A 25617-nucleotide genomic window follows, 5' to 3' on the forward strand; every position below is an offset into this window, starting at 1 on the left:
CACATATTAAGACAATTACAAAAAAAAAATACACCTCGACTAATTTGTATATAAATTTGCTCATAAAAGTATCAATCATCTGTTCTTCCAACAGGATGCAATAAGCTTTAAGTAAATCACAATTAAAACTTTCCAATACGTATTTAAAAAAAAAAAAAAATAAATAAAATCTGTGTTAAGGTGGAACTAATCCCAGCTGTTCACCAAAATAAAGATTGAATTGGATTGTTAAATAAAATCCCTGGTGCCCAGCCTGTGGCCCTTCGCCACTTACTGTACACCCAAGGGGCCCCCACAGACAGTAGACTGTCTTACCTTGCCCAGTGACATACTCAGGCCAGTTAAGATAAAATATTCTGCAGACCGAGTTCTAGTTAAATGGCTTGTTTTCTTTCTTTCCCACGGTCTTACTTTTTTTCTGCGCTACCCATCCGGTTTCAATTTTAAAATGTATCCCCCCCCCCCGATCTTTTTTATAAAAGGATTTTCTGAGAGAAATATCAAAATGTGGCAGAAATATTTTTTTATGGGAGCTGTAAGGAGCACAAATGTGGAAGCATTAATTTATAAAAGACTGTAGTATAAATCAGGGGTCCCCAACCACCGGGCCATGGCCGAGAACGGGCGAGCGGCATGAGAGAAGAGTTAGGCGGGCAGATGAGAGCCGAGTGGGTGGGCGGGTGAGAGCACCGGGAGGGCGAGAGAGCAGAGAGATGACATCTCTCACCGCAGTATTTGCGCAGCAGTCTTTCAAACCCCCCCCCCCCCCCACAAAAAAAAATAAATAAAAAATTGCAACACTTTCATGAATAAAAAAAAATAAATAAATAAAAACAAACAGTAAAGTTAGCCCAATTTTTTTGTGTAATATGAAAGATGTTGTAACGCTGTGTAGATAGATACCAAACATGCTTTCATGCCTTGAAATTGTGAACACTTGTGGAATGGCGACAAACTACAGCACCTAAAAATCGCCATAGGTGACGCTTTAAGAAAAAATAATTAACCGTTACCAGGTTTGAGTTGCAGAGGAGGTCTGGTGCTAGAATTATTGCTCTCGCTCTGACAGATCGCGCCGATACCTCACATGTGTGATTTCAACACCGTTTACATATGCTGGTGTGACTTACGTATGCGTTTTCTTTGCTGCGGGAGCTTGCGGGGACGATTTAAAAAAAATAAATAAATAAAAAATGTATTTAATATTAAATAGTCTCTCTGAAAAAAACATTTTGATTACTTTTATTGCTGTCACAAGGAATGTAAACATCCCTTGTGACAGTAATAGGTGGTGACAGGTATTCTTTATGGAGGGATCGGGGGTCTCCACAGACCCCAAATCCCTCCTTTGCACTTCAAAATATTCAGATAGCCAAAAACCGTGATTCTGAATACTGTCATTTTTGTTTTTAATCGGCGCCATTGACAGCCGAGTAAAATGGAAGTGACGTTGCTTTCATGTTTCTACATAGACTTGATCCAGTGGCGGAAGGGGCGGGCATGTCCCCTCCCGCTCCTGTGGAAAACATCCGCATCGGTTGTTATCCCTAAAGGAGCCAACCGCCCCCTCTAAAAAACAGTACCGGGGTAGCCCCTGAAAGCCGAGTCCGCATATGTGTGTATGGTCGGCGCTAAGGGGTCAAGAACAAAACACTTTGCAAGAGGCATTCTATGGAATTTACTGGGACTTTTTATTTTGGGTGTTTTTTCACATAAATGCATACGTAATAAGGATGTGTATGGCAGTAACACTTATGGATAGCATAAGGCCCACGCTGTGAATAGCGAGTTACAGCTTGACATACAGTTGTGCTCATAAGTTTACACACCCTGGCAGAATTTATGATTTCTTGGCCATTTTTCAGAGAATATGAATGATAACCCAAAAACATTTGCTCATGGTTAGGGTTTGGCTGAAGCTATTTATTAATCAACTGTGTTTACTCTTTTTAAATCATAATCACAACAGAAAGTACCCAAATGACCAACTAAAATTTCAGCCACAGCTGCCAGGAAAATGGCTCGGGATGCAAAGAAAAACCCACAAATAACTTCAGGTGAAATACAGGACTCTCTGAAAACATGTGGTGTGGCTGTTTCAAGATACACAATAAGGAGTCACTTGAAGAAAGATGGGCTGCATGGTCGAGTTGCCAGAAGAAAGCCATTACTATGCAAATGCCACAAAGTATTCCGCTTACAATATGCCAAACAGCACAGAGACAAGCCTCAAACCTTCTGGCTCAAAGTCATTTGGAGTGATGAGACCAAAATTGAGCTTTTTGGCCACATTTGGAGAGGAGTCAACAAGGCCTATGATGAAAGGTACACCATTCCTACTGTGAACCACGGAGGTGGATAGCTGATGTTTTGGGGGTGTGTGAGCTACAAAGGCACAGGAAATCTGGTCAAAATTGATGGCAAGATGAATGCAGTATGTTATCAAAAAATATTGGAGGAACATTTACATTTATCAGCCAGGAAGCTGTGCATGGGATGTACTTGGACATTCCAACATGACAATGATTCAAAACACAAGGCTAAGTTGACATGTCACTGGCTACAGCAGAATAAAGTGAAGGTTCTGGAGCGGCCATCTCAGTCTCCTGAGCTCAATATCATTGAGCCACTCTGTTTATGCAAGACAGCCCAAGAATTTACAGGAACTGGAGGCTTTTTTCCAAGAGGAATGGGCAGCTTTACCATCTAAGATAAAGAGTCTCATCCACAAATATCACAAAAGACTTCAAGCTGTCATTGATGTTAAAGGTGGAAATACACGGTATTAAGAACTGGGGTATGTAAACTTTTGATCAGGGTCATTTGGCTAGTTTCTGTTGTCATTATGATTTAAAAAAAAAAAAAAAAAAAAAAGGGAAGAGTAAACACAGTTGATTGATAATAAATGGCTTCAGCCAAACACTATTCATGAGTGAAAAATGTTTTTGTTTTATCATTCATTTTCTCTAAAAAATGGCCAAGAAATAATAAATTCTGCCAGGGTATGTAAACTTATGAGCACAGCTGTACATGTCTGACCATTTGATGAAATGACTGCCTCGACTGACTATATCTAGCAAATGTAATTTTTTCACCACCATAACTAATTTTATTTTACAATTTTGATCACTTTTTAACGGAGATTAAATCAAAGAAAAAAAACGAAAAATTCAGAACTTTTCAAAACTGGGGCTGGGTTCACAGCATGGGGTTTTAGGTCCAAATTTCGCCTGAATTCACACCTGAACTGGAGCCAAAGACACACAGGACCTTTCTGAAGACCGTGGCAACTCCAGGGACCTGTGTGAACTGGCTCCACTGAGACCTAGTCACATTCCCCTGTCATGCGAATTGGATGTGGCAAGATTTGCATATATATGTGTGAACCCAGCCTGAATGTGTAGTATATGGAGCAAATCGATCAATTCTAAATCAACTTTGTCACTCAAAATAATCAGAGTCAAGAAGGCACATTTACCAGGATTGAACTGAACGGTTGTTTCGAACATCCAAATGATTAAAAACCAATACCGCTCTTTACTGTATGAAAATTATTGCAATGTATATGGCCAACATAACCCTTCCCCATGCTACACAAAGCAATCAAAAGCTGTAGTTTGGGTGTTAAAGTAGTCCTAAAAAGGTAGAATTTTTTTTTTACCTGAATGCATTCTTCAGTGTAGCTACCCCCTTATACTTACCTGAGCCTGTTTCGGTCCAGCAAATTGCTGTGTGTATGTATATGTATATGTATATATATATATATATATATATATATATATATATATATATATATATATATATATATATATATATATATATATATATATATATATATATATATATATATACACACACACACATACATATACACACACACATACATAAGCATACTGCAAGTACCAGTCCTGAATTAAAATCAGATATTTGATAAATATGTATTTTTTGCTACGATCGCAAGGTGGGGTAGCACTAACTTAGTGTAACATTTGATAAGAAGTAAACCTTGTTCTTGATATTATCCACTGCACTACACATCCTATGATATATTATTTTCCAACACGTCCAAAAACATTTACATAATTTACATAAACATCCATGAATGATATTAGCACATCTTTTACATAAACCAGCCTGTAACATAAGTTTATTGGTTCTCAAATAGCAACTGTATGTTGGTTCGGTAAATTCAGATAAGCACTTCAAGTAAACCAGTCACAAACCTGGGCAGTTTAAACGAAGCCCATGGTGAAATTTAGGACTACTTCACTGAAAAATGCAAGATAAAGAGACCATGTCATCAACTTATATTGCAGATAAAAAGCACAAAACATTAAGTATTTCAAATGCCTGCAACATTTTTCAATTCCAGAAATTATTTTCAATTTACTTGTAATGTGTCTCTGAACTAGCAAATTTGACTACTACAGGAGAGTTCAGTATCCTAGCACAGCTCCCCCCCTGGAGTTGTCCAATTGCTGTCTGCGCTGACCCAGTATCTTTGCCACCCCCCCCCCACCCCCCCTTTCTGCTACATAACATTTAATGTAGCTAGCTTGGAAGGAGCAAAGGGGAATAATACAGCGAGTCACTTGAGCGGCAGCTTTTGGAGCTGTTGACATTGCATCCAAGATGGCGGCACCCAGCTGCAGTGTCTGGGATTTTGGAAGTCTACACAAGGTGGCTTTTACTGGTAAATAACAGCAGCAAAGAGGGTTAAATGAAAAAGTATGGCCAAAGCTTTTTTAGCTATACTTACTGTTTGGCAGACAGTTACTTCTGCACTCCTGTGACCCGTTTTCAGCCTATATTGGGCTAAAAGCCTGCTGTCGGCTGACATCACAGAGCCGGTGAAGGCTCTGAAACAATCCTGAGCCTATGGTTGGTATCCACCCAGAAGCCTGGACTGGCACCTGGCTGAGAGCCTGAGCCAGCCGCTCCCGCCGCCACAGCCCAGTGCTCCAGTGAGCACTGGCAGGGCAGAGCAGAGAGCCGCTGACAATCACCAGCTCTCTGCAGGCTGAAGACCAAGATCTGAGTGATCAGCGGTGTTTGATCGCTCAGTTCTCGGTCTCAGAGGCAGCGGGGGACACCTGCAGCTGGGATCGATGCTGCAGCCATCTAGGCGAGTATGTTTATTTTTTTTTTTGAGTTTCCCGAACTTCTCTTTTAAAGAAAATCTTGAAAAAGGAAATAATGGAGGCCGCAAGTCTAGACTTCTAATTTCACGAATGCTATGTGCCCGCCTAAAATATGTTGACCCCATAATCTGGGTCACTAGTTCAGAACAAACATGCAGGTACAGTGAGGGGAAAAAAGTATTTGATCCCCTGCCGATTTTGTATGTTTGCCCACTGTCAAAGAAATGATCAGTCTAATTTTAATGGCAAGTTTATTTTACCAGTGAGAGACAGAACAAAACAAATATCCAGAAAAAACACATTTCAAAAAAGTTATAAATTGATTTGCATTGTAATAAGTGAAATAAGTATTTGGTCCCCTATCAATCAGCAAGATTTCTGGCTCCCAGTTGTGTTCTATACAGGTAAAGGGCTAAAATTAGGAGCACTCGCAAAGGCAGTGCTCCTAATCTCAGCTTGTCACCTGTATAAAAGACACCTGTCCAAAGAAGGAAATCAGATGCCAATTTCTCCACCATGGTCAAGACCAAAGAGCTGTCCAAGGATGTCAGGGACAAGATTGTAGACCTACACAAGGCTGGAATGGGGTACAAGATAATTGCCAAGCAGCTTGGTGAGAGGGTGATAACAGTTGGTACGATTATTCGCAAATGGAAAAAATACAAAATAACTGTCAATCTCCCTCTGTCTGGGGCTCTATGCAAAATATCACCTTGTGGAGTTTCAATGATCATGAGGATGGTGAGGAATCAGTCCAGAACTACATGGGAGAATCTTGTCAATGATCCCAAGGCAGCTGGGAACATAGTCATCAATAAATAACGCATTACGCCGTGAAGGACTGAAATCCTGCAGCTCCCGCAAGGTCCCCCATGCTCAAGAAAGCACATATAGAGGCCCGTCTGAAGTTTGCTAACGAACATCTGAATGATTCAGAGGCAGAACTGGGTGAGCTCTTTGGCATCAACTCGCTACGTTTGGAGGAGGAGAAATGCTGCCTAGGAACCCCAAGAACTCCATCAAACATGGGGGTGGAAACATTATGCTTTGGGGGTGCTTTTCTGCTAAGGGGACAGGACAACTTTACCACATCAAAGAGACGATGGACGGGGCCATGTACCATCAAATCTTAGATGAGAACCTCCTTCCCTCAGCCAGGGCATTGAAAATGGGTCATGGATGGGTATTCCAGCATGACAATGACCCAAAAACGCATAGCCAAGGCAACAAAGGAGTGACTCAAGAAGAAGCACATTAAGGTCCTGGAGTGGCCTAGCCAGTCTACCGACCTTTAATCCCATAGACAATATGTGGAGGGAGCGGAAGGTTCGAGATACCAAACATCAGCCTCGAAACCTTAAGGACTTGGAGAGGATCTGCAAAGAGGAGTGGGACAAAATCCCTCCTGAGATGTGTGCAAACCTGGTAGCCAACTACAAGGAATGCCTGACCTCCGATTGCCAACAAGGGTTTTGCCACCAAGTACTAAGTCATGTTTTGCAAAGGGGTCAAATACTTATTACGCTCATTAAAATGCTACTTTATAAAATTTTTGAAATACGTTTTCCTGGATATTTTTTTTGTTATTCTGTCTCTCGCTGTTAAAATAAACCAACCATTAAAATTATAGACTGATCATCTCTTTGCCAGTGAGCAAGCATACAAAATCAGCAGGGGGATCAAATACTTTTTTCCCCTCACTAACTAATCAGTGACAAAGTAATACATCCAGAGAGTCAGCAGGGCAGTTAGAATCTTGGCAGGTTCCATATTCCTGCCTTTTGTATAACCTGTAGCCAACAGCCAGGGTCCACCACAATGCTGTAAGCCAAAATCTTATTTGTGCTGGTCACTCCCCACACAAGTCAAAGTGGCATCAACTGTGTATGCACAAAGCGCATCTTCAGGAAAATGTGAAATTACAAAAAAAAAAAAAAAAAAAACACAAAAAAAAAAAAACAAAAAAAAAACCTCAGATCCCCCCCTAGAATTTTAATGATTTCCTTTAACACATGCCTCTTGTGTTCGGTTTATTATTTTTAGCTTTGGCACCGTGTGACATCACAGGGCTTAAAAGATTAAAATCTTTTGTTCCCATAGAGGCAGGCCAGAATGAGAGTTAGCAGGGTGGATAAAAAAATGATTTCAATCATATTTTTGATTTTTATCAAATTTATTTTAAATAAAATGCTTTTGGAGTAAAAATCCATCTAAGAGATAGTTTTCTATTTAAGATATGATGTATTTTTAATTTAGTTTAATCAGCATAAAAGCTTAATTATGTAGCATGAGGCTGTATAGTCTCCAATATTTAAATTTTGGGTAAACTTATTCAATGAATCCAAGCTCTGCAAGCTGAGATGACATGCACTGGAAAGGTTATGCTTTTAATTAAATAAAATAATTTGAGTAGATCTCCAACTATGTGCGATTAACCCAAAATCAGTTCTGATATCACTGTTTTACTAACCTGACAGCTTATTCTAAATAGGAAACCTTAATTTCGTTTGCAAATATTAACTACTTGAGGACCAGCCTGCCACAGTCATACTGTGGCAGGTTGGCTCCCCTTGGCGAGCCGTCATAGCTGTAAGTAGGCCGCTTAAAGACCACTAGGAGGGCGCGCAGCGAAGCCGATACGCGCACCTACGATCGCTCCCGAGGCAGAACTGAGCTCTGTCAGTGTAAATAGACAGTTCTCCACCTTCTAACCAATGAAACCAAAAAGCTCCTGATTAACTCCCTGGTTATCTCTCGCCTCGAGTACTGCAAATCCCTCCTCATTGGCTTACCTTTAAATAGACTATCCCCCCTTCAGTCCATCATGAATGCTGCTGCCAGACTCATCCACCTGTACAAACCGCTCAGTGTCTGCTACCCCTCTCTGCCAATCCCTCCACTGGCTACCACTCACCCAACGAATTAAATTCAAAATACTAACAATAAGTTACAAAGCCATCCACAACTCTGCCCCCAGCTACATTACTAGCCTAGTCTCAAAATACCAACCTAATCGCCATCTCTGTTCCTCCCAAGACCTTCTGCTCTCTAGCTCCCTCATCACCTCCTCCAGGACTTCTCCCAAGCCTCGTCCATCCTCTGGAATTCGCTACCCCAATCTGTCAGACTGTCTCCAAATTTATCCACCTTTAGACGATCCCTGAAAACTTTCCTCTTCAGAGAAGCCTATCTATCCTGCCTCCATCTAACAACTGCACTATTTTCTCCATTAGCTCATCCCCCACAGCTATTACCCTTTTGTATAACTTGACCCTCCCTCCTAGATTGTAAGCTCTAACGAGCAGGGCCCTCTGATTCCTCCTGTATTGAATTGTATTGTACTTGTATTGTCTGCCCTAATGTTGTAAAGCGCTGCATAAACTGTCGGCGCTATATAAATCCTGTATAATAATAATAAAATTTTGTCAGGAGAGAGGAGACAGATCTGTTGTTCATACCAAGTATGAACAACGATCGGTCTCCTCCTCCAGGCAGTCCCACCCCCCCCAGTTAGAATCACTCCATAGGACACACATTTAACCCCCCCCCCCGTTAACCCCTTCCCTGCCAATGATATTTATACAGTAATCAGTAGCTATGTTTAGCTCTAATCGCTGTATAAAAATGTCAATGGTGCTTAAAAAAAAAAAAAGCCATAAATATATCCCCTATTTTGCTATAACTTTTGCGCAAACCAATCAATATACACTTATTGCGATATTTTTTTTTACCAAAAATTGGTAGAAAAATACATATCGGCCTAAACTGAGGAAGAAATTAGTTTGTTCATATTTTTGGGGGGGGATATTTATTCTAGCAAAAAGTAAAGAATATTGCTTTTTTTTTTTTTTTTTTTTTTTTTTAATTGTCAAATGATGTCCAGCAGGATAAGCCTCAACGGCGCGCAGCGATCGTTGGTGTGGTGTGTCAGTCTGACACACCACATTACCGATCTCAGTAAAGAGCCCCTGACGTAGGCTCTTTACCATGTAGAAGAAATGTGGAGAGAAAGAAAGGGCCAACAGCCTGGACAGGATTCTTCAAAGAGGAACAAAAACTTTTTTTTAGCAAAAAATAATTGCTTTATTATAAATAATTCCACCATATAGAATTTTTTTTTTAAAAAAAGGAGATACCTCCACCACATGGTTATATAGAATTATAACGTTATCAGTACACGGATAGCAACACCAACCTCACATTCATTCAGACCCAAACAGATGCCAGCTAAGTAGCCGTTGATTCCTAATAAGAGAAATAATATGTCCACTAGTAAATTTAAATATGCTGGAGCTCAAAGATTAGCCAATAGATCAGCACTTTGGATAGTCCTGGATTTTAGTAGGTTATCTGCAGCTGAAAACTTCTGTGTAGTAAAAATAAATGCCACTTTTTGACAGCTTGTAAATGAAGACCAAAGGACTAAAAGAGGGAGCGTGAAATCAGGGGAAATAAACAAATATTCCAGAGATACAGAAACTGTATGAATAAGGATGATAATTAGTAATAAGTGCACATAAACTTTGCCAAAGAACAGTTTGTAATCAAGTGGAAAGAGTACTTTCAAAAGGGAGTTTTCTCATGAAGAGTTATCCTAATGTTATTTCGCCATTTGGAAATTGACACCAACAACACATGTATAGTCGTAGACTAAAGCCAGGAAAACAGCAGTATAACAGGACATACAGGAAAGAAAATGAGGGAGTGAATTGCCTTTGCTTACCATGTTACCATCTTTACCATGTGATCAGCTGTGTCCAAATAACAGCGTAAACAGAACCGTGTATTGGCTTTTCCTCCACTCGTGCTGACAGATACGGATGCCCACCCAGGACCACCAGGTATGACCAGCAGGGTTGCCTATCAGTGCCCAGCAGTAATGCCTGCCAGTGCTTTTTTTTTTTTTTGCTAAACAAATAAAACCTCAGTGGTGATCAAATACCACCAAAAGAAAGCTCTATTTGTGGAAACTAAATGATTAAAAAAATTTTGCTCGGGTACAATGAAGCATGACAGCGCAATTGTCATTCAAAGTGCGACAGCACTGAAAGCTGAAAATTGGTCTGGGCAGGAAGGGGGGTGTCGAAGTGCCCTGTATTGAAGTGGTTAAAAATTATGATTTAAAAACGACTCGATTTAAATCAAATCCACCCTGCAGGGAAGCAACTGAAAGCTGGATAGGCAGAGCTAGTTGCAGCTGCTGTGAGGTCACAGGAACCAGAGAACTCCATTGCCCCTTGCTGGCAGCTGTTTATGTGAAGCTGCAGTCTGGGTACAATAAAGACCCTGCAGCATAATATGTTCTCTGCAGCACAGCACGTTTTCCAGTAACGTAGATGGGACAAAACTTCCTAAAAAAAGGGGAAGAGTTTTACTGAGGCGGTTTGTGCTGGGCATGAAGACCAGGTCCAGCAACCACCCACTCCCTGTCAGAAAATGACTGTAGGCTACCAAGGGGCTATAAACAAATGCAAATGATGCTTAAGGCAGAATTTCACTCAAAAGGGAATGTTCTGCTTTAAGCCCTCTATCACATTTGGCATAGTTTTGACAGGTACCCACTCCCACAGCCGGCTTCCCACACTTAAGCTACTTTCACAATGAGGCGCTTTAGAGCTAAAAATAGCGACTGCAAAGTGCGTCTGTCACTCCAGTGTGAAAGACCAAGTGCTTTCACACTGGAACGGTGCGCTTGCAGGACATTAAAAAAGTCCTGCAAGCAGCATCTTTGGGACGCTTTAGGAGTGGTGTATACACCGCCCCTGCCCATTGAAATTAATGGGCAGTGCAAAGCTAGCGTGGGTTAAAAGCACTCCGTAGCGGCCGCAAAAAATAGCGCCGACGCCCCACCGCCCCAGTGTGAAAGTGCCCTAAAGATGCTGGTGCCAGGGCCACGCTGGATCCCTAGACAGGTAAGTGCCCTATTAAAAGTCAGCAGCTACAGCATTTATGAATGCTGAAAAATAAATAAATAAATATATATATTTATTAGGGGTGCAACGGATCGTTGCCGATCCGTACGGATCACCCTCCGCGGATCGGCACACCCGCGATCCGCGGAGCACTTTTCGGCCTCAGCCATAGGAAAGGCCGCGGCTTCGGCCTAGCTCCGGAGCCGGCGGCCATCTTAGTACACCCGGAAGCGGCCGCCATCTTGCTACACCCCACACTCCTGCACAGTACAATAATGATAGAGTGAGAAGGGGACAAGCGGACATCTTGTTACACCCACCGGAGTTTTAGATTTAAAAGCCATTTTCAACACAAAACTGAGCTTATATGCACAAATACTGTATTTATGCATATAAGCTTGGTTTTGTGTTGAAAATAGCTTTTAAATCTAAAACTCCGGTGGGTGTAACAAGATTTGTGTGTTTTTTTTTTTTTTGCTGATCCGAGGATCGATCCGATCCGTGAGATTTTTGATCCGTTGCACCCCTAATATATAGATATAGATATAGATATATAGCTTTGATTCTTTTTCCCCTTACAAAAACCAGCAGCAGCAGTTCGCTATATCTCCCTTTTACACAAAGTAAAGAAACAGATTTTAAATATTTTGCATGTGGCTTTAAATGTGTATTTCATAAGCTGCATGTTTGAATATTCAAACCTCTAGATGGCACATAATACCAAGTCAAATCAAAATTCAGTAAAAGACTAGACAGCTATGATGTGAGGAACAGATATCTTACTTGATTTGTGCTTCTGGCTCCTATCTCGAGTGTATACTTTAGTAGATGTTGTGTATGTGGACGAAGCAGGCGAGCGAGTTGCTGAGAACGCTGTGAGGACATTACTTCTTTCAGACAGCATGCTACAGTCACTGCAAGTGTAGCCATTTATTAAGGTTGTCTGCGTCTCTGCAGAGATGACATCTCCATTTGCCTGAATGACCGTTGTGTCCCCAGCTACAACACAACAAAATGTTAACAGATTTTACATTTTCTTATCAGCTAGATCCCCAAAATGTTGCAGGGGGGAGGAAAAAAAAAAAATGGATTACCTTTTGGGTCATCATTGTCAAGACCTACAATGGAAAATTACAAACAATTAGCCACACAAAAAGCAACATTCAAACATGAAATCTGATGAAAAAAAACAGCAAGAGGCAGAATGTTAGTTTTCCACAATATAATTTAGTCCTTTGTGCTAGACGCTTGCAGATCTGGTTACTAAGCAACCCAACATTCACAAAAACCAACTGAAGTCACAAAATGAAGCAAGACAGCTTCGAAAGGTTTCCTGTCCGTTAATAAAATGGCCATAAATAGAAAACCTTGCGTTACATGAGACCTCTTGTGAAACCGTAATCCCCCACAGCTTCTGATCTTTTTCTTCTTGATAGCAGATCAGATGTGGGGGATGTCACTATAAGCTACAGCACTCTGGTGTTCATTACGTTTGGGGTATCCAGTCAATGTTGGGGCTTATGAGAGGATGTACACATTGGACTGGGCCTTATTACAATTGTGTGGGGTTACTTCTAAAAGATTTATATTCATATCTCAATGTAGCTTTAAGATTTACTGAGAATCTTACTTTTAAAAAAAGAGGGGTCACCCCAAGTCAACTGTTGCTCTGTGAACACATACCCATAACAGTATAAAGTAAGGGGGTTCTATTTTACACGCTTCTACCTCTTTCAGGATTGGGACAACGCTTCCATATTCTCAGGTTGACAAGTTTCGTTAATAAAAAGAGGCAAATATACATCTTTTGTAGATAACTCTGTACAATGAAAATAATTTAAGACTAAATTTACAGATTCTTACAAGCCCAGGCCAGAAAGTTTTAAAGCCATCAGAACAACATGACAGCCAGGCAATTAGCATTTTGTGTTCTTTTTTGTTAGGAAGGAGGGGGAGCTGTCAATCTCCATGTCTGATGTCAATCTCTATACTTCCATTCTGCTACAATCCTCTTTCCCCTATACCTTTTAAGTATCACTACTCTGATGTTATGTGAGAAATTAAAGCTGATCTCCAGCTTTTAGGGAAGTTTAAATAGTTCATTTGGACCAAGCTGGTCCAGGCAAACTATTTACTTCACTAACAGACTGCTTTTGATGTGTTCCCATTGACTTACAAATGGAAGGTGACTTTTTAGGTGCGCTTTTGAAAAACTGCACCAAAGATGCAGCATGCAGGACTTTTCAAAGCTCAGTCACCTGCAATGTGAACAGTTACATAGCATTTAATGAGGAATGGTTTTCATGCATGTTTGTTGCCCTGGAAAAGTGCAGCAAAAGCACACTGGTATGAAAGGCGTCTTAGTGAAGGCAATAGTTAGTTTGGACTATTTAAAGTATAAGTAAAAGCTGGGTGATCAGCTTTAAATAACACGCGAAATGCAGTGTTACATGTCTGCATTACTTTCCTGCTCATTACTGCTCTGAAAAGCTTTTAAACAAAGACGATCTTGACTACCTTGACATACAGATATTAGAGGAAAGTCTATATATGAAATAAGAAAGTCAAATATGGCACAGTAAGAAGGCAAGAATGTAAACATGAAAAATGTCAAAACCTACTTTTAGGAGAGCTTTACAATAACTGGAAACGCAAGACAAATTTCCTCTAAAACTGGACCTCTATACTGATATATATTTCTAAGCAGAAATTCTCCAGTTATCCATTTACACCCAAAGAGCTCCTCCCTGTATTTACATTATAACTTAAAGTAGAATCATGATTAAAAACGGACATAAATCAACATGGTATGTCAGCCTTATCAAATGAGGCTAATAAATTTGTGCCAAAAACACCTGCTGCTCCTATGCATCTAAACCTAGTTTGGGTCCTTGGATACCTGGAGCAAGTAAGGCGATTAAAGAAGTCATCTCACTTCAATTTTAAGGTTAATGTGTTATGTTCCCCTGGAATCAAAGAACATGTAGAACTCACCCCATCTTCCCATCTTCCCATGTGCTGTCAACGGCTAGGTGTGAAGTTGGACAAAACATCCATCTTCCTCCAAGGAAGATGCAAAGAGATGGCTGCTTTGACACACAGCACTTCTCCATCTCAAAGCACTTGACTGAGACAAGTGCCTCAGGGAGAATTGCAGGGGGTTAGGGGCTTGTCAGCTAAAATGCTTCAGGTAAGCAGGCAAGAGCTTGGAAACAAAAAGTGCCATCCGTGAAAGCCGATATCTTCTTGCTACCTGCATTATCTGATGGCCATGGAGGGAGGAGAGGTGACTGACTGGTTTAACCTCACTGCTAGACTTAATGTGGTTGTAAACCTCAGATCTGGAATATGAACAAAGCATATCCCTTTATAGTGTGTACTTGTCTTAAGTAAGAGCACTAAGGGTACTTTCACACTGAGGCAGTTTTCAGAAGTTTTAGCGCTAAAAATAGTGCCTGTAAAGCACCTGAAAACTGCCTCTCTTCCCTGCCCAGTGTGAAAGCACGAGTGTGCTGCAAGTTTTCCCTGACACCAAGAGAAAAATGGTGACGGGGAGGGACCTTCAGCTGTTTTTATCCACACTGGAGCTGAGGTTGTCAAACAAACAAAAAAAAAAGGTATTTGATTTAAATGGATTTTGATTTTTATCAAATGTAATTTTAAGAAAATGCTTTTGAAGTAAAAATCTATCTAAAAGATGTTTTCCATTTAAGATACATTAATAACTTTAGTTTATTCAGCATAAAATGGAGATTAGTTATGTAGCATATATTCCACAATATTTACATTTTTGGTAAACTCATTCAAATGAGCCTAAGCTCTGCAAGCTGAGATAACATGCACTGCATTGATGCATTAACATAATTTCAGTAACCATGAGATAAATCAAAGTTCAGGAATATTCCTTCATCCCATTGCTTCGCAAATCTATGTACACTACAAACTGTATGATTGTTTGAAGAGAAATGCACCTGTACCAGGCTCTAAGTGTGAGGAGGAAGGGCAAGCAGTAAAAATGTAAGTGAAACCTCCTAAGCAACTTATAAACCCTGTGATCTTTCTGCACATAACTTGAAGTGTTTTATTATTCCCTTGAGGAGAAAAATGGCAGCAGACCATTAAAGAGACCCAGTTTGGGAATATTTACTTAGCGTCCAAATGAACCTGACAAGACGAAGGAGAATCGAGTGCGACAATCCAGAGTCTTTTGCACACAGCAGAAGTGAAAGTGTCAATGTTGGCAAGCATATTGCGTGAAGCCAGAACGTAAGGTGTATAGGAGCCTGGGAATGAGAAAGCTTCCCTGACCACTGAGTCTACTTCATTCCCCTCAGTGTCTGCGTCTTGAACAGGCACATTGGAATCCGACTCCAGTAGAGAGGGTGGAGAAGGAGCATGGACAGTGATGGCTGTATTAAAGCAGTTCACTGTATGAAAATTTGACATGTTTGCAGAAACGTCAACCTTATTCAGGAAGGCTGTGCGTTACGTTCCTTAGATAAAAGCTAGAATTGGATGCAGAGATCTTGAAATGGGGTTCTACTCCTCTGCAAGGAAAGCAATAGCACCCTGAGCAGTTTGAGCGTTTTGCAGGCCATTGGCAGAGCAAAGGTTGCGCCAGGTATTTAGCGGTTGCCATTAGTGAGAGTATTCCTCTGTGTAATAGGAGCCTGGGAATGAGAAAGCATCCCTGACCACAGAGTCCGCTTCATTTCCCTCAATGTCTGCGTCTAGAACAGGCACATTGGAATCCGACTCCAGTAGAGCGGGTGGAGAAGGAGCATGGACAGTGATGGCTGTATTAAAGCAGTTCACTGTCTGAAAATTTTTGACATGTTTGCAAAAAGGTCTGCCTTATTCAGGAAGGCTGTGTGTTGTGTTCCTGAGATAAAGCTAGAATTGGATGCCGAGATCTTGAAATGGGGTTCTACTCCTCCGCAAGGAAAGCAATAGCACCCTTGAGCGTTTTGCAGGCCATTGGCAAAGCGAAGGTTGCGCCAGGTATTCAGCTATTGCCATTACGGAGAGTATTACTACTCTCCGTAATGGCAACTGCTGCAAACAGAGCCGACACCCATCTCAACTCAGACAGCTGATCTGAGGAGAGGCAATTGTCTTAGAGCAGTGATCTTTTGTTTCACTATTTTTATTAGACTGGAGAAGGGTTACCACCTGTGACAAATGCGTTTATTGCTGTCTATGCCTTTCTTCCCCAGTCACTACCACATCCCCGATTATTGTATGGGCAACACAGGGACAAGGAGGAAATCTCCCCATTGGGGTCAGACACACACACACACACGAAAAAATAAATAAATACATTTTTAGGCTTTCCCAATTCTCTCCAATACTAAATATAATCTTTTGGCTGAGGTTTGGCTTTAAGGGCTTGTTGACACTAGGTGCGGTGACTGATATTTTCATACATTGGACTAACACTATTCACCGCAAGGGCACACAAAAACAATTATTTTATATGTGCTTTATTCATACAGAGCCTCTGGGTGCTGAGCAGAGCTGCGGTACATAGCAATGAATGGAATGTCATTTTAATAAAGCTGAAAAAACACACAACCCTTTCTGGACTGGTACCCGCATAGTGAACATAAAATGCATAGTGTCTGTTCACACTGTCAGACAATATTTTATGGTTATTTGATGGCATAAGACAGTTGGCTCACCCCATAAATGATTCACTTCTGTCTGCTCTCGTATTGACGATTCATCCAGCACAGTGGACAACATGGAGGTATCAGACACATGAGAGCTAAAGCTACTTTGCAAGGATGTATTTGAGGCTGCTTTCAATGATGCAGCACGATGGCTGCTTGAGGATTGTCTGCTGGTGTTATGCTGCTGTCTGAAAGACCTGAAATAAAACAATGAATTGTGAATACAAAAAGGCATCGGAAGCCAGCGTACACCACCATCTCTGGTCATATCAACGTAGCAGAAAGATACGGGTGAAGACAGCCTGAAGGTACCCTACCCTCCTACACGATAGGTAAGAGTCTTTTGCACTGTACCGTGTAAAGTAAAGAAATTTGAAGTACTGCACACAATGACCAGACTCCAAACATTTTTTCCTCTTACAAAAAAGGGAGCAACACTTTCCCTTTACTCCACTTTCATAAAATATGTTACTACACAGATCTCACAAATACAGTACCAAGGATCTTGCAAAGTGAAAGAACAAATAAAGTGTGGTTGGCATGAATGTTTTCTAGTATAAAATTACTGCATTGCATATTGCAGCGTTCTGACAGATCACAAAAAATAAATTAAATAAATAAATAAATAATAATCCTACAACTCTGATCCTCTACCCTAGCCCCACCGCTTTGTTTTTAGCATACACCCTGGTACTCCTTTTCTAAATGCTGGAGAAGTTATCTGGGAAACAGAACTTGACAATTTTGCTTTGAATATAGGAGCCAGGTTTCCCCCCAAATCCCTCCTCCTAGCGTAAATCCTCTCCAAATCCCCCCCCCCCCCCCCCCCCCAATTCCTCCCTACTAGCACAAATCCTGCACATGGACACACACACCACTTCCCCATCACCTCAACTCCACAAGCCCTCATCCACTCCAATCTTACAGACGAGAACTACAGGAGTAGCGAGGAGGTGCTGGATCTCTGTGCATTCCCACTCCTGTTATAACATTGGTCCAGATTACACAGGATCACACTTACATCGGATAGTACACCGCTTGATTATCTGCCCCCTATCTCCTCCAAAGACTGCTCAACTCACGGAAATGTGGGTAGGGTAATTAAGCCATACACTGTTCCAGCTAGGAGCAATCCTGTGTAATCCGCTGTATGGAGAAGCACTCCATTGACAGGATGGGAGCAAGCACAGAGAGCTTGCCACTCCTCCCGACTCTCTGCCCTCTTCCGCTGACACTTCTGTCCCGCCCCTTGTCCTGGCCCTGAGTGCGAGGATTGGGGGGAGAAGATCAGGTGGGTGGGCTGGCCGTGGCAACCTGGTGCATGGGATTTGTCGAGCCCTGCTGGGAAGAACTTCATGTCTTGCAGAACACATTTTCCTGTGTTTAGCCACATTTTTTTAAACAGATCCTGCACAAAAATCTAAATATAGCTAACTGACAGAACCTAAAACCTAGGTAATCAAACAGTCAAAATGGCACTATTGAAAATGTATTATATGCAATAAAATTAATATATGGTGCTGCGCTCCAAGTAATAAAACAAAGTGCCCAGTGATTCATATACCGTATTTGCCGGCGTATAAGATGACCCCGCTATTTTTCCAGTGAAAACTTAGGTTTTGGGCTATACTCGCCGTATTAGACTACCCCCTTCCGAGGCAACACCATTAAAAAAAAAAAAAAAAAAACAGAAACTTAAAAAAAAAAAAAAAAAAAAAAAAAAAAAAATCAGTCAGTCTTAACATCAGAAAAAGGAAACTGGTGAACTACAAGTCCCCAGAGATCCCACAATTGGTAGGCAGCAACAATGAATCCTCTCCTCCAAAGCACCATAAATCATACCTGTATTTTAAAGTAGATCTGGAGCTGGATGTGCAGTACAGGATGCTTTGTTAATAGGTAGAGCGCCAGGTACACACAGTATATGATGCTGTGTTAGTACAGTAGCACCAGGTACACTGCAGAATACAGTGTGCATACAGTGTGCACCGCTGAGCCAATCATGGCAGGCAATGTATTTTACTAATCTGTTGATGGATACAAAGCCTGCTCAGATTGGCAGAGGCTGTGATATCATCAGCCCGCGCCGCTCTGACTCACTGTAATGTATCCTGCTCGGATTGGCAGAGGTTGTTACTCCAAACCGAGCAGGCTTAGCAGGCTCTGTATTCATCAGAGTGCATCGCCCGCCGGGATTGGCTGAGCAGTGCATGCTGTATGTATACAGTATTACCGAGCACCCGGCGGGCTGAAATCAATCGCGGCAGCTTCATACCGGGCGTATAAGAGGACCCCCGCTTTTTGGCTGTGTAATTTAGGTGTAAAAGGTCGTCTTATACGCCGGAAAATACGGTAAAGTGCTAAGTGTACAAGATAATGGATTCCAAATTATTCAAATGCATACACTAAAAACACAGTAAATACAGAATCTAAAGTGCTAGATAATACAAAAGATAGGTGATGAACTTCCATGTGCAATAGGTGCAAATAGTCTGATATAGTACAGCGTCCAAACTGACGCTAGCAAAAATAGGATAAAGTGCAAGTGACGCAAAGTTCAAAAGAAAACATACATCTAAAAATGGTGCTAGTGATCACAGCGCTCTAACATTCTGTGTTGTGATGTGAATAAGTGATCCTTTTCTTCCGTGCAGTGGCTCCTTACCGCTGTAAGGCAGCAGCATAAAGATATCAAAGGGTACTCCAAATTCCAGGATCCTGCAGTGGGTCTCCCTGAATATTTCTTTGTGGATGGCAGTCTATATGGAGCCTGGTGAATGCTTCTGATTTGTGTGTCTCCTTTACATAAGTTATATTTACATGGAGAAAAAAAAAAAAAAAAAAAAGGGAGCGAGGGGCCCCCAATAGTGAAGTATATAAAACTAGAAATGTATTTGCTTACAGCCACGTGACGATACGCATCGGAATATACAGGCGCCGGAGTGACGTCAGGCCACAAGTTCGCTGCTCATTTTATTTTTTACTTAATTTTAACCGCTTTTATGTGAGTACATTACTTTGGCTGTATGCAAATACATTTCTAGTTTTATATTACTTCACTATTGGGCCCCCCCACGCTCTTTTTTTTCTCCATCTGTTGATGTGTCCACCTGAGAGGATCTCCATCGCTAGTAACTTATGTAAGGGAGACACACACACACACACACACACACACAAATAAGCATTCACCGGGATACCAGGCTCCATATAGACCACCATCCACAAAGAAATATTCAGGGAGACCCACTGCAGGATTCTGGAATTTGTATTACCCTTTGATATCTTTATGCTGTTACCTTACAGCGGTAAGGTAAGGAGCCACTGCACCTTTAGGTGTAACTGCACGGAAGAAAAGGATCCCTTATTCACATCACAACACCAAATGCTAGAACACCGATCACTAGCACCATATTGAAGATATAGGTTTTCTTTAAACTTTGCTTCACTTGCACTTTATCCTCCTATTTGTGTTGGCATCAGTTTGGACGCTGTACTATATCAGAATATTTGCTCATGGGAAAGTCATCACCTATCATTTGTATTATCTAGCACTTTAGATTCTGTATTTACTGTGTTTTTAGTGTATGCATTTGAATAATTTTGGAGTCTATCATCTTGTACACTTAGCTCTTTATATGAATGACTGAGCACTTTATTTGTTTTATTACTTGGAGCACAGCACCATATATTGGATTTTTATTACATTTTCTGCTGGGTAGTGTTTGACCCAATAGGTGCTTGCTGCAGCCAAGCACCATATTTATTACAATTTAGGCAGCGCGTGAATATTCTTTTACCCATGTGCTATATATGCCTCTAGAAGTTCATGTTCGACACTGCCATTGTTAATGAGGCCTAACCCAGCTGGCCATCACTGCCAGAGAATTAAAATAAAAACAAAACATTTAAAATTAACAAAGACAATACAGCAGAAAGTAACAGAACTTCAAAACTTACATTTTTTTTTTCAACCACAATTGGCACAACAGAACAATTTAAAGCAATAAAAATATAAACAAAGACCAGGTGGACAGCTGCCAATAAAGTGAAATAATAAAACGTGCTTAAATACAGCCAAACAATGTGTTGTGCAACTTGCCTGCTGAGCGATCTCTCAGAGACACCTCCAGAATAGGAGATGTTTGAGGCAATGCTTTCGTTGTGGCGATCATCGGGAAAGCTGGTTGTTGTAGTTGTTAAACGGAGACTACGCCGTGACATTCTTGGAGAATCAAATACTGGATCCAACTTATGCAAGTTCTCAAAATCCAATGCAGCTGAAGAGTAACTGGAGCTAAAATAATAAGTAACAGTTGTGTTTGCAGAGAAATCCACTACAACAAATATTTACAACACAAGGGATGGATTTTAGACCAACCCATAGACATGGAGATTATAATTGCCTGGTCTCAGGTCTATAGATCCTGCACCCAAACAGTTGTTCAGTCTCAATGGAATAATTTTCCAGGCAGCTTGGAAAACTTGTTCTGTATATGTGCCCCTCCCCTAATTCCTAATAAGCAGCACTGAACTCCACTGTACAACAGTCAAAATAAAAATGAAATCTGGAGATGCATGCAGGGATTGTCGCCTACCTGCTTACATTTTTATTCAGGTATTGTTGTAGTGCACCTGCTTACTTTATTTCAACATACTGTATTCAGATTTTGCTGTAGTGCTGTGCCCCAGTGTACTTTCCTTTAAAGTTGACCATACATGGATCCAAATTTGGGTGGTTCAGCAAGGGGGGGGGGGGGGGGCGGGGGGGCAAATCAGACTAATTTTGATCCATGTATGGGCAGGGTGATTGTACAGAAGTGGACCGCCCAGTCAGACTTTGACCACTCAATCAGTGCTGCCCCCACCCCCATCAGAATACAAAAGGCCCAGTGGGGAAGATTCCCCCATCCACCTCAAATGTATGGGCTAAAGAGATTGTAAATGCTAACAGCTCCTCCTCTCCAAGTGCCCCCATAGCAAGCAGCTTGCTGTGGGGGGGGGGGGGGGGGGGGGGGTTGTGTGTGCATAATATAAAAAAAAAAAAAAAAAAAAAAAAAAAGACCTGATGTATACTTATACTGTACAATTGGTCTTTACGTAGAAATATTAACAGAGAAAAAGCAGGGGTGCGCTATACCCATGCACCAAACCCACCATGACCTAAAATATCTGGCCAGGGACAAGAGCATTTAGTATCTGACAACATCTCATTAACCATAAAAGACGCCTGAAAAGTTATCCATGCTTTTTTTTTTTTTTTTTTTAAAGTGATGGGCCTGCCATTGCTTTTTAAGAAAATCCTAGTTTCCTCTTGGCTGGGTCTGATTCCATTTGTATCTAAACCAAAAATATAATATATTGTAGCTTATAATATATGTATAGGGTAGGGTCAATATCCTGGCCACATATACCACAACCCAGGCATGGATTGATGCGAAAGGTTACTGTGGTTACTAAAAGGCTCATTTGCCCATCAAAATGAAACAAATCACAGTACCCTTCCAGCCTGGGAAAACATTACACTTCTATCAATCTACAAAAATCTCCCTTTTCCTCCAACAACTAAACCCACATTGCCCCAATATATTCAAGTGCCCACAATTAAAAATAAAGAAAAAAAGAATTACAAACCACATAGGTCATAGTGGGTTGGGTGCGTGGTTGGCTGCTGTTGGCTCTCGTACTGCACTGTATGTGTACACAAGACACAGAGCACAGCCTGGCCCCTCCCCCTCCTCACTGGCTGTGACTGACAGCAGCAGGAGCCAATGGTTCCTGCTATTGTATCTGAGCTAGGAAAGAGGGAGAGAGCCGCTGCTCTTGTGCACATCACTCGATTGAGTTTGGGCGCAGGCGAGTATAAGGGGGGCTGGGTGCAGAAGGAAAAATAAACCATTCCGCCTCTACAACCACATTAACACAATTGGTCAACCACTGTTTGTGATACAGGAGAAAACACACACACACACACACACACACACACACACACACACACACTCTTTCTTGCTGCCTCCATGCTTAAAGTAAAAATTCCAGTACTTAAGTTTTTTCCAGACACTGTCAGACCTATCTTAATGTCTGAATGTGGTTGGTAAGGCAGAGATTGAGGCAGTTACAAAGTATTGGCCCATTACAGCGATACTGATTTCATGACAGTGGCAATGTACCTCCTATGTCAGGATTTGTTTATAATTGGAGAAAAAAAAAAAAAAAGACAACCCCCAAAAACCTATGTTGGGGCAAGCAACTAGACATGTAGCGAGCCCAGTTCTATAGCAAGCCCTTGACCAATGTCATACAATTTGCTGGGATATCCCCATAATATTCATTCCTGGATGACACTGAAAACAGGTTAGAAAAAGAAAAAGCCTCCGTATGTATCAATAGGCTGATTCTACTAGTCCTCTAGACAAGAACAAGAGCCATGTACATTCACTACAGAACATCTGTTACTAGAGCTCCAAATGTGATACACATACACAGCAGCTGTCAAACCCACTACAAGAGCTCAATAGAAACTCTTCTACAGCTTCCAACACTTGCCTTATTATTTCCTTTATACAATATAAAAGATAAGAATGCAAATACTTAAACAACAGTTTCTCATCTGCCATCAAGTACCCCCATTACATTCTATTTTCAGCTATTTCTTCTTAATTAACATATGAATCAACCTACTGAATCAGTTATCCAACACAAAAAACAGATTTGATAACTTGTAAAATAAAGACTAAAAATTATAGACAAACAGCTTTTTATAGAGAAGTCCGGTTCTACCTGCCAAAGACCTACTATAGACTCCCGCAGAACTCCTTTGGGAGTTCCTTTGGACATCACTGCAGCCACCTTCTCTATTGATGTTATTTTATGATGTCATTATACACCTTTATCCCAGCACTAGGGTTGTAGTGCTTTGTATGGGAGTACCTGACTTTCAATAAATGTGATTATTTTAGCCACAGTGTGCACTATATATTCATTTTTATATTACATGTGAATAGGATCACCAATTGAGAACTGAGTGCGGTCTCCTAAAATCGTGTGACTGTCTGCCTATGCAAGTTTCCATCCATGTCCAATGAGAGTGGTAAATGTGCTGACGTGAGCGGTTTGGCTAACTGGTGGTGGAATCATGGATTGCATTGCACTGTATGAACTGTTGTGAGTACCTAGACCACCGCAGAGGAGACCTCTTTTCTATCAACCTGTCTATTTCTACATTTAAAGGGGACTTTATTACATTTATGTTATGAGTAACATTTGAGTCTTCTGGTTGTACATATAGCGCTGCACTGCTTATTTATTTTGTAGAGGAAGTCTCTGCCCAGGAGTCAGGAGAGCGTCACCTAGCAGAGACAAGTGGGAGCCAGAGCAGCAGAAAGTTGTGTATGACGGGGTTTCGCAACCTTTTTTCAGTCAAGGCACCCTTTACAGATTATGGACAGTCTCGAGGCACCCCATTCTAAAAAGAGTAAAAATTATTCTTCTAGTTTTACATAATGCAGCAATATCCACACAAGTAGGACACCCAACGTTAAAGGCGATTTATTCTTACAAAGCAAACACTTTTGCAAACTGGCTGACGAGTATTCCAACGTTTCTCTTCTCCTTCAGATTTTCTTCATCACTCAGTTAATGTGACCCCAAAAGCTGATGGAGAGGGGCAAGGGAGGGCCAAACAATAATGCTATACAGGCAACTTACATCCTCCATATTAACTGATGATGCCATTGGTCGTTAGGATGCCAGCAGCTAGAAGGTTGTAATGGTGTACAATGAAAACCTGTGGCTTTGTGCAACTAAAAGGCAGTCTTCATCCACACACCGGCTTGTATACCATTTATGATCAATATGTAGGCATTTTGCCAAGGCACCCCTGAAGAAACCTCAAGGCACCCTGGTTGAAAAAGGCTGGTGTATGAAGATGGCCTGCAGGAGACAAAGGGTAAAGGCCAAAGATATCTTTGGATGGAAATGCCGAATACCCCTACAAGGGAAACCTGTTAATTTTGATTTCTTGAACCCTGAACTTTTCCCTTAAAAAGACGAAAAGCAAGTGGCTGTGTCCTTAAAAGCTCTATCAGTTTAAGCTAGTCCTCGCAACATGTTCATGAACACTAAATCAGGATACACATAAGTGTAAAACAAGTGATAAATTGGGGTTGATTTAGGCAAATAGACTGTGCACTTTGCAACAGCAGAGGTTAGTAAATGAGAGGAAGCTTCACTTTGCAAAGAATGCTCAATAAGCTTGCACATGATTGGATGATGAAAGTCAACAGAGCTTTACCTCATTTACTATGCTGCAGAGCAACTGCAGAGTCTATTTGCCTTTAGTAAATCAATCCCCTCGTGTCTAATACCTACTATGGGGCTACAATGACTGTCCAAAAAACAGAGCAACCCTGTCTCACCTGTCCATGTCGCTGGTCTCTAAATAGGGCCCAGAGTTTGCCAGTCACAAAAGTATCCTTAGAGGCAAGGTTCCAAAGGGATGGACCCTGCATTTAGTACTCTATGGCCAACTAAACATGTTGCGCCAAGACAAGCACCCAAGCAGAGTCCTGTGTCCGAAGCAACATTAAGGCCCCTTTCACACTGAGGCAGTTTTCAGGCATTTCACAGGCGCTATTTTTAGCGCTAAAGCGCCTGAAAACTGCCTTTCAAGCCACCCCAGTGTGAAAGCCCACGTGCTTTCACACTTGGGCGGTGTACATTGCCCCTGCCCATTGGAATGAATAGGCAGCGCTTCAGAAGCACCACATCACGACCGCTTTTAACCCCTTTGTAACCCCTTCTTGGGGTTTAAAAGCACCCTGCTACCACCTGAAAAGCGGCACCAAAGCGCTGCTATAACATCGGTGAAGCATCGCTAAAACGAGCAACGCTTTA

The 25617-nt window shown here is 41.3% G+C and overlaps 1 protein-coding gene across 6 annotated transcripts in view; it reads right to left on the reverse strand.

Moving 5' to 3' along the window:
• The window catches only part of SUN1 (Sad1 and UNC84 domain containing 1), a 135800-nt gene that overhangs the window by 72777 nt on the left and 37406 nt on the right, over positions 1–25617 (reverse strand). For all 6 annotated transcript variants that reach the window (XM_073636841.1, XM_073636842.1, XM_073636844.1 and 3 more), the window contains 4 exons: positions 20825–21019; positions 16735–16922; positions 12148–12171; positions 11837–12052 (listed from right to left, as the gene is read on the reverse strand). In XM_073636841.1, coding sequence (XP_073492942.1) covers positions 11837–12052; positions 12148–12171; positions 16735–16922; positions 20825–21019 — 623 coding nt within the window. The remainder of the gene's footprint in view (positions 1–11836; positions 12053–12147; positions 12172–16734; positions 16923–20824; positions 21020–25617) is intronic.

The sequence above is a fragment of the Aquarana catesbeiana genome, linkage group LG06 (assembly GCF_042186555.1).
Source record: "Aquarana catesbeiana isolate 2022-GZ linkage group LG06, ASM4218655v1, whole genome shotgun sequence".
Lineage (NCBI taxonomy): Eukaryota > Metazoa > Chordata > Amphibia > Anura > Ranidae > Aquarana > Aquarana catesbeiana.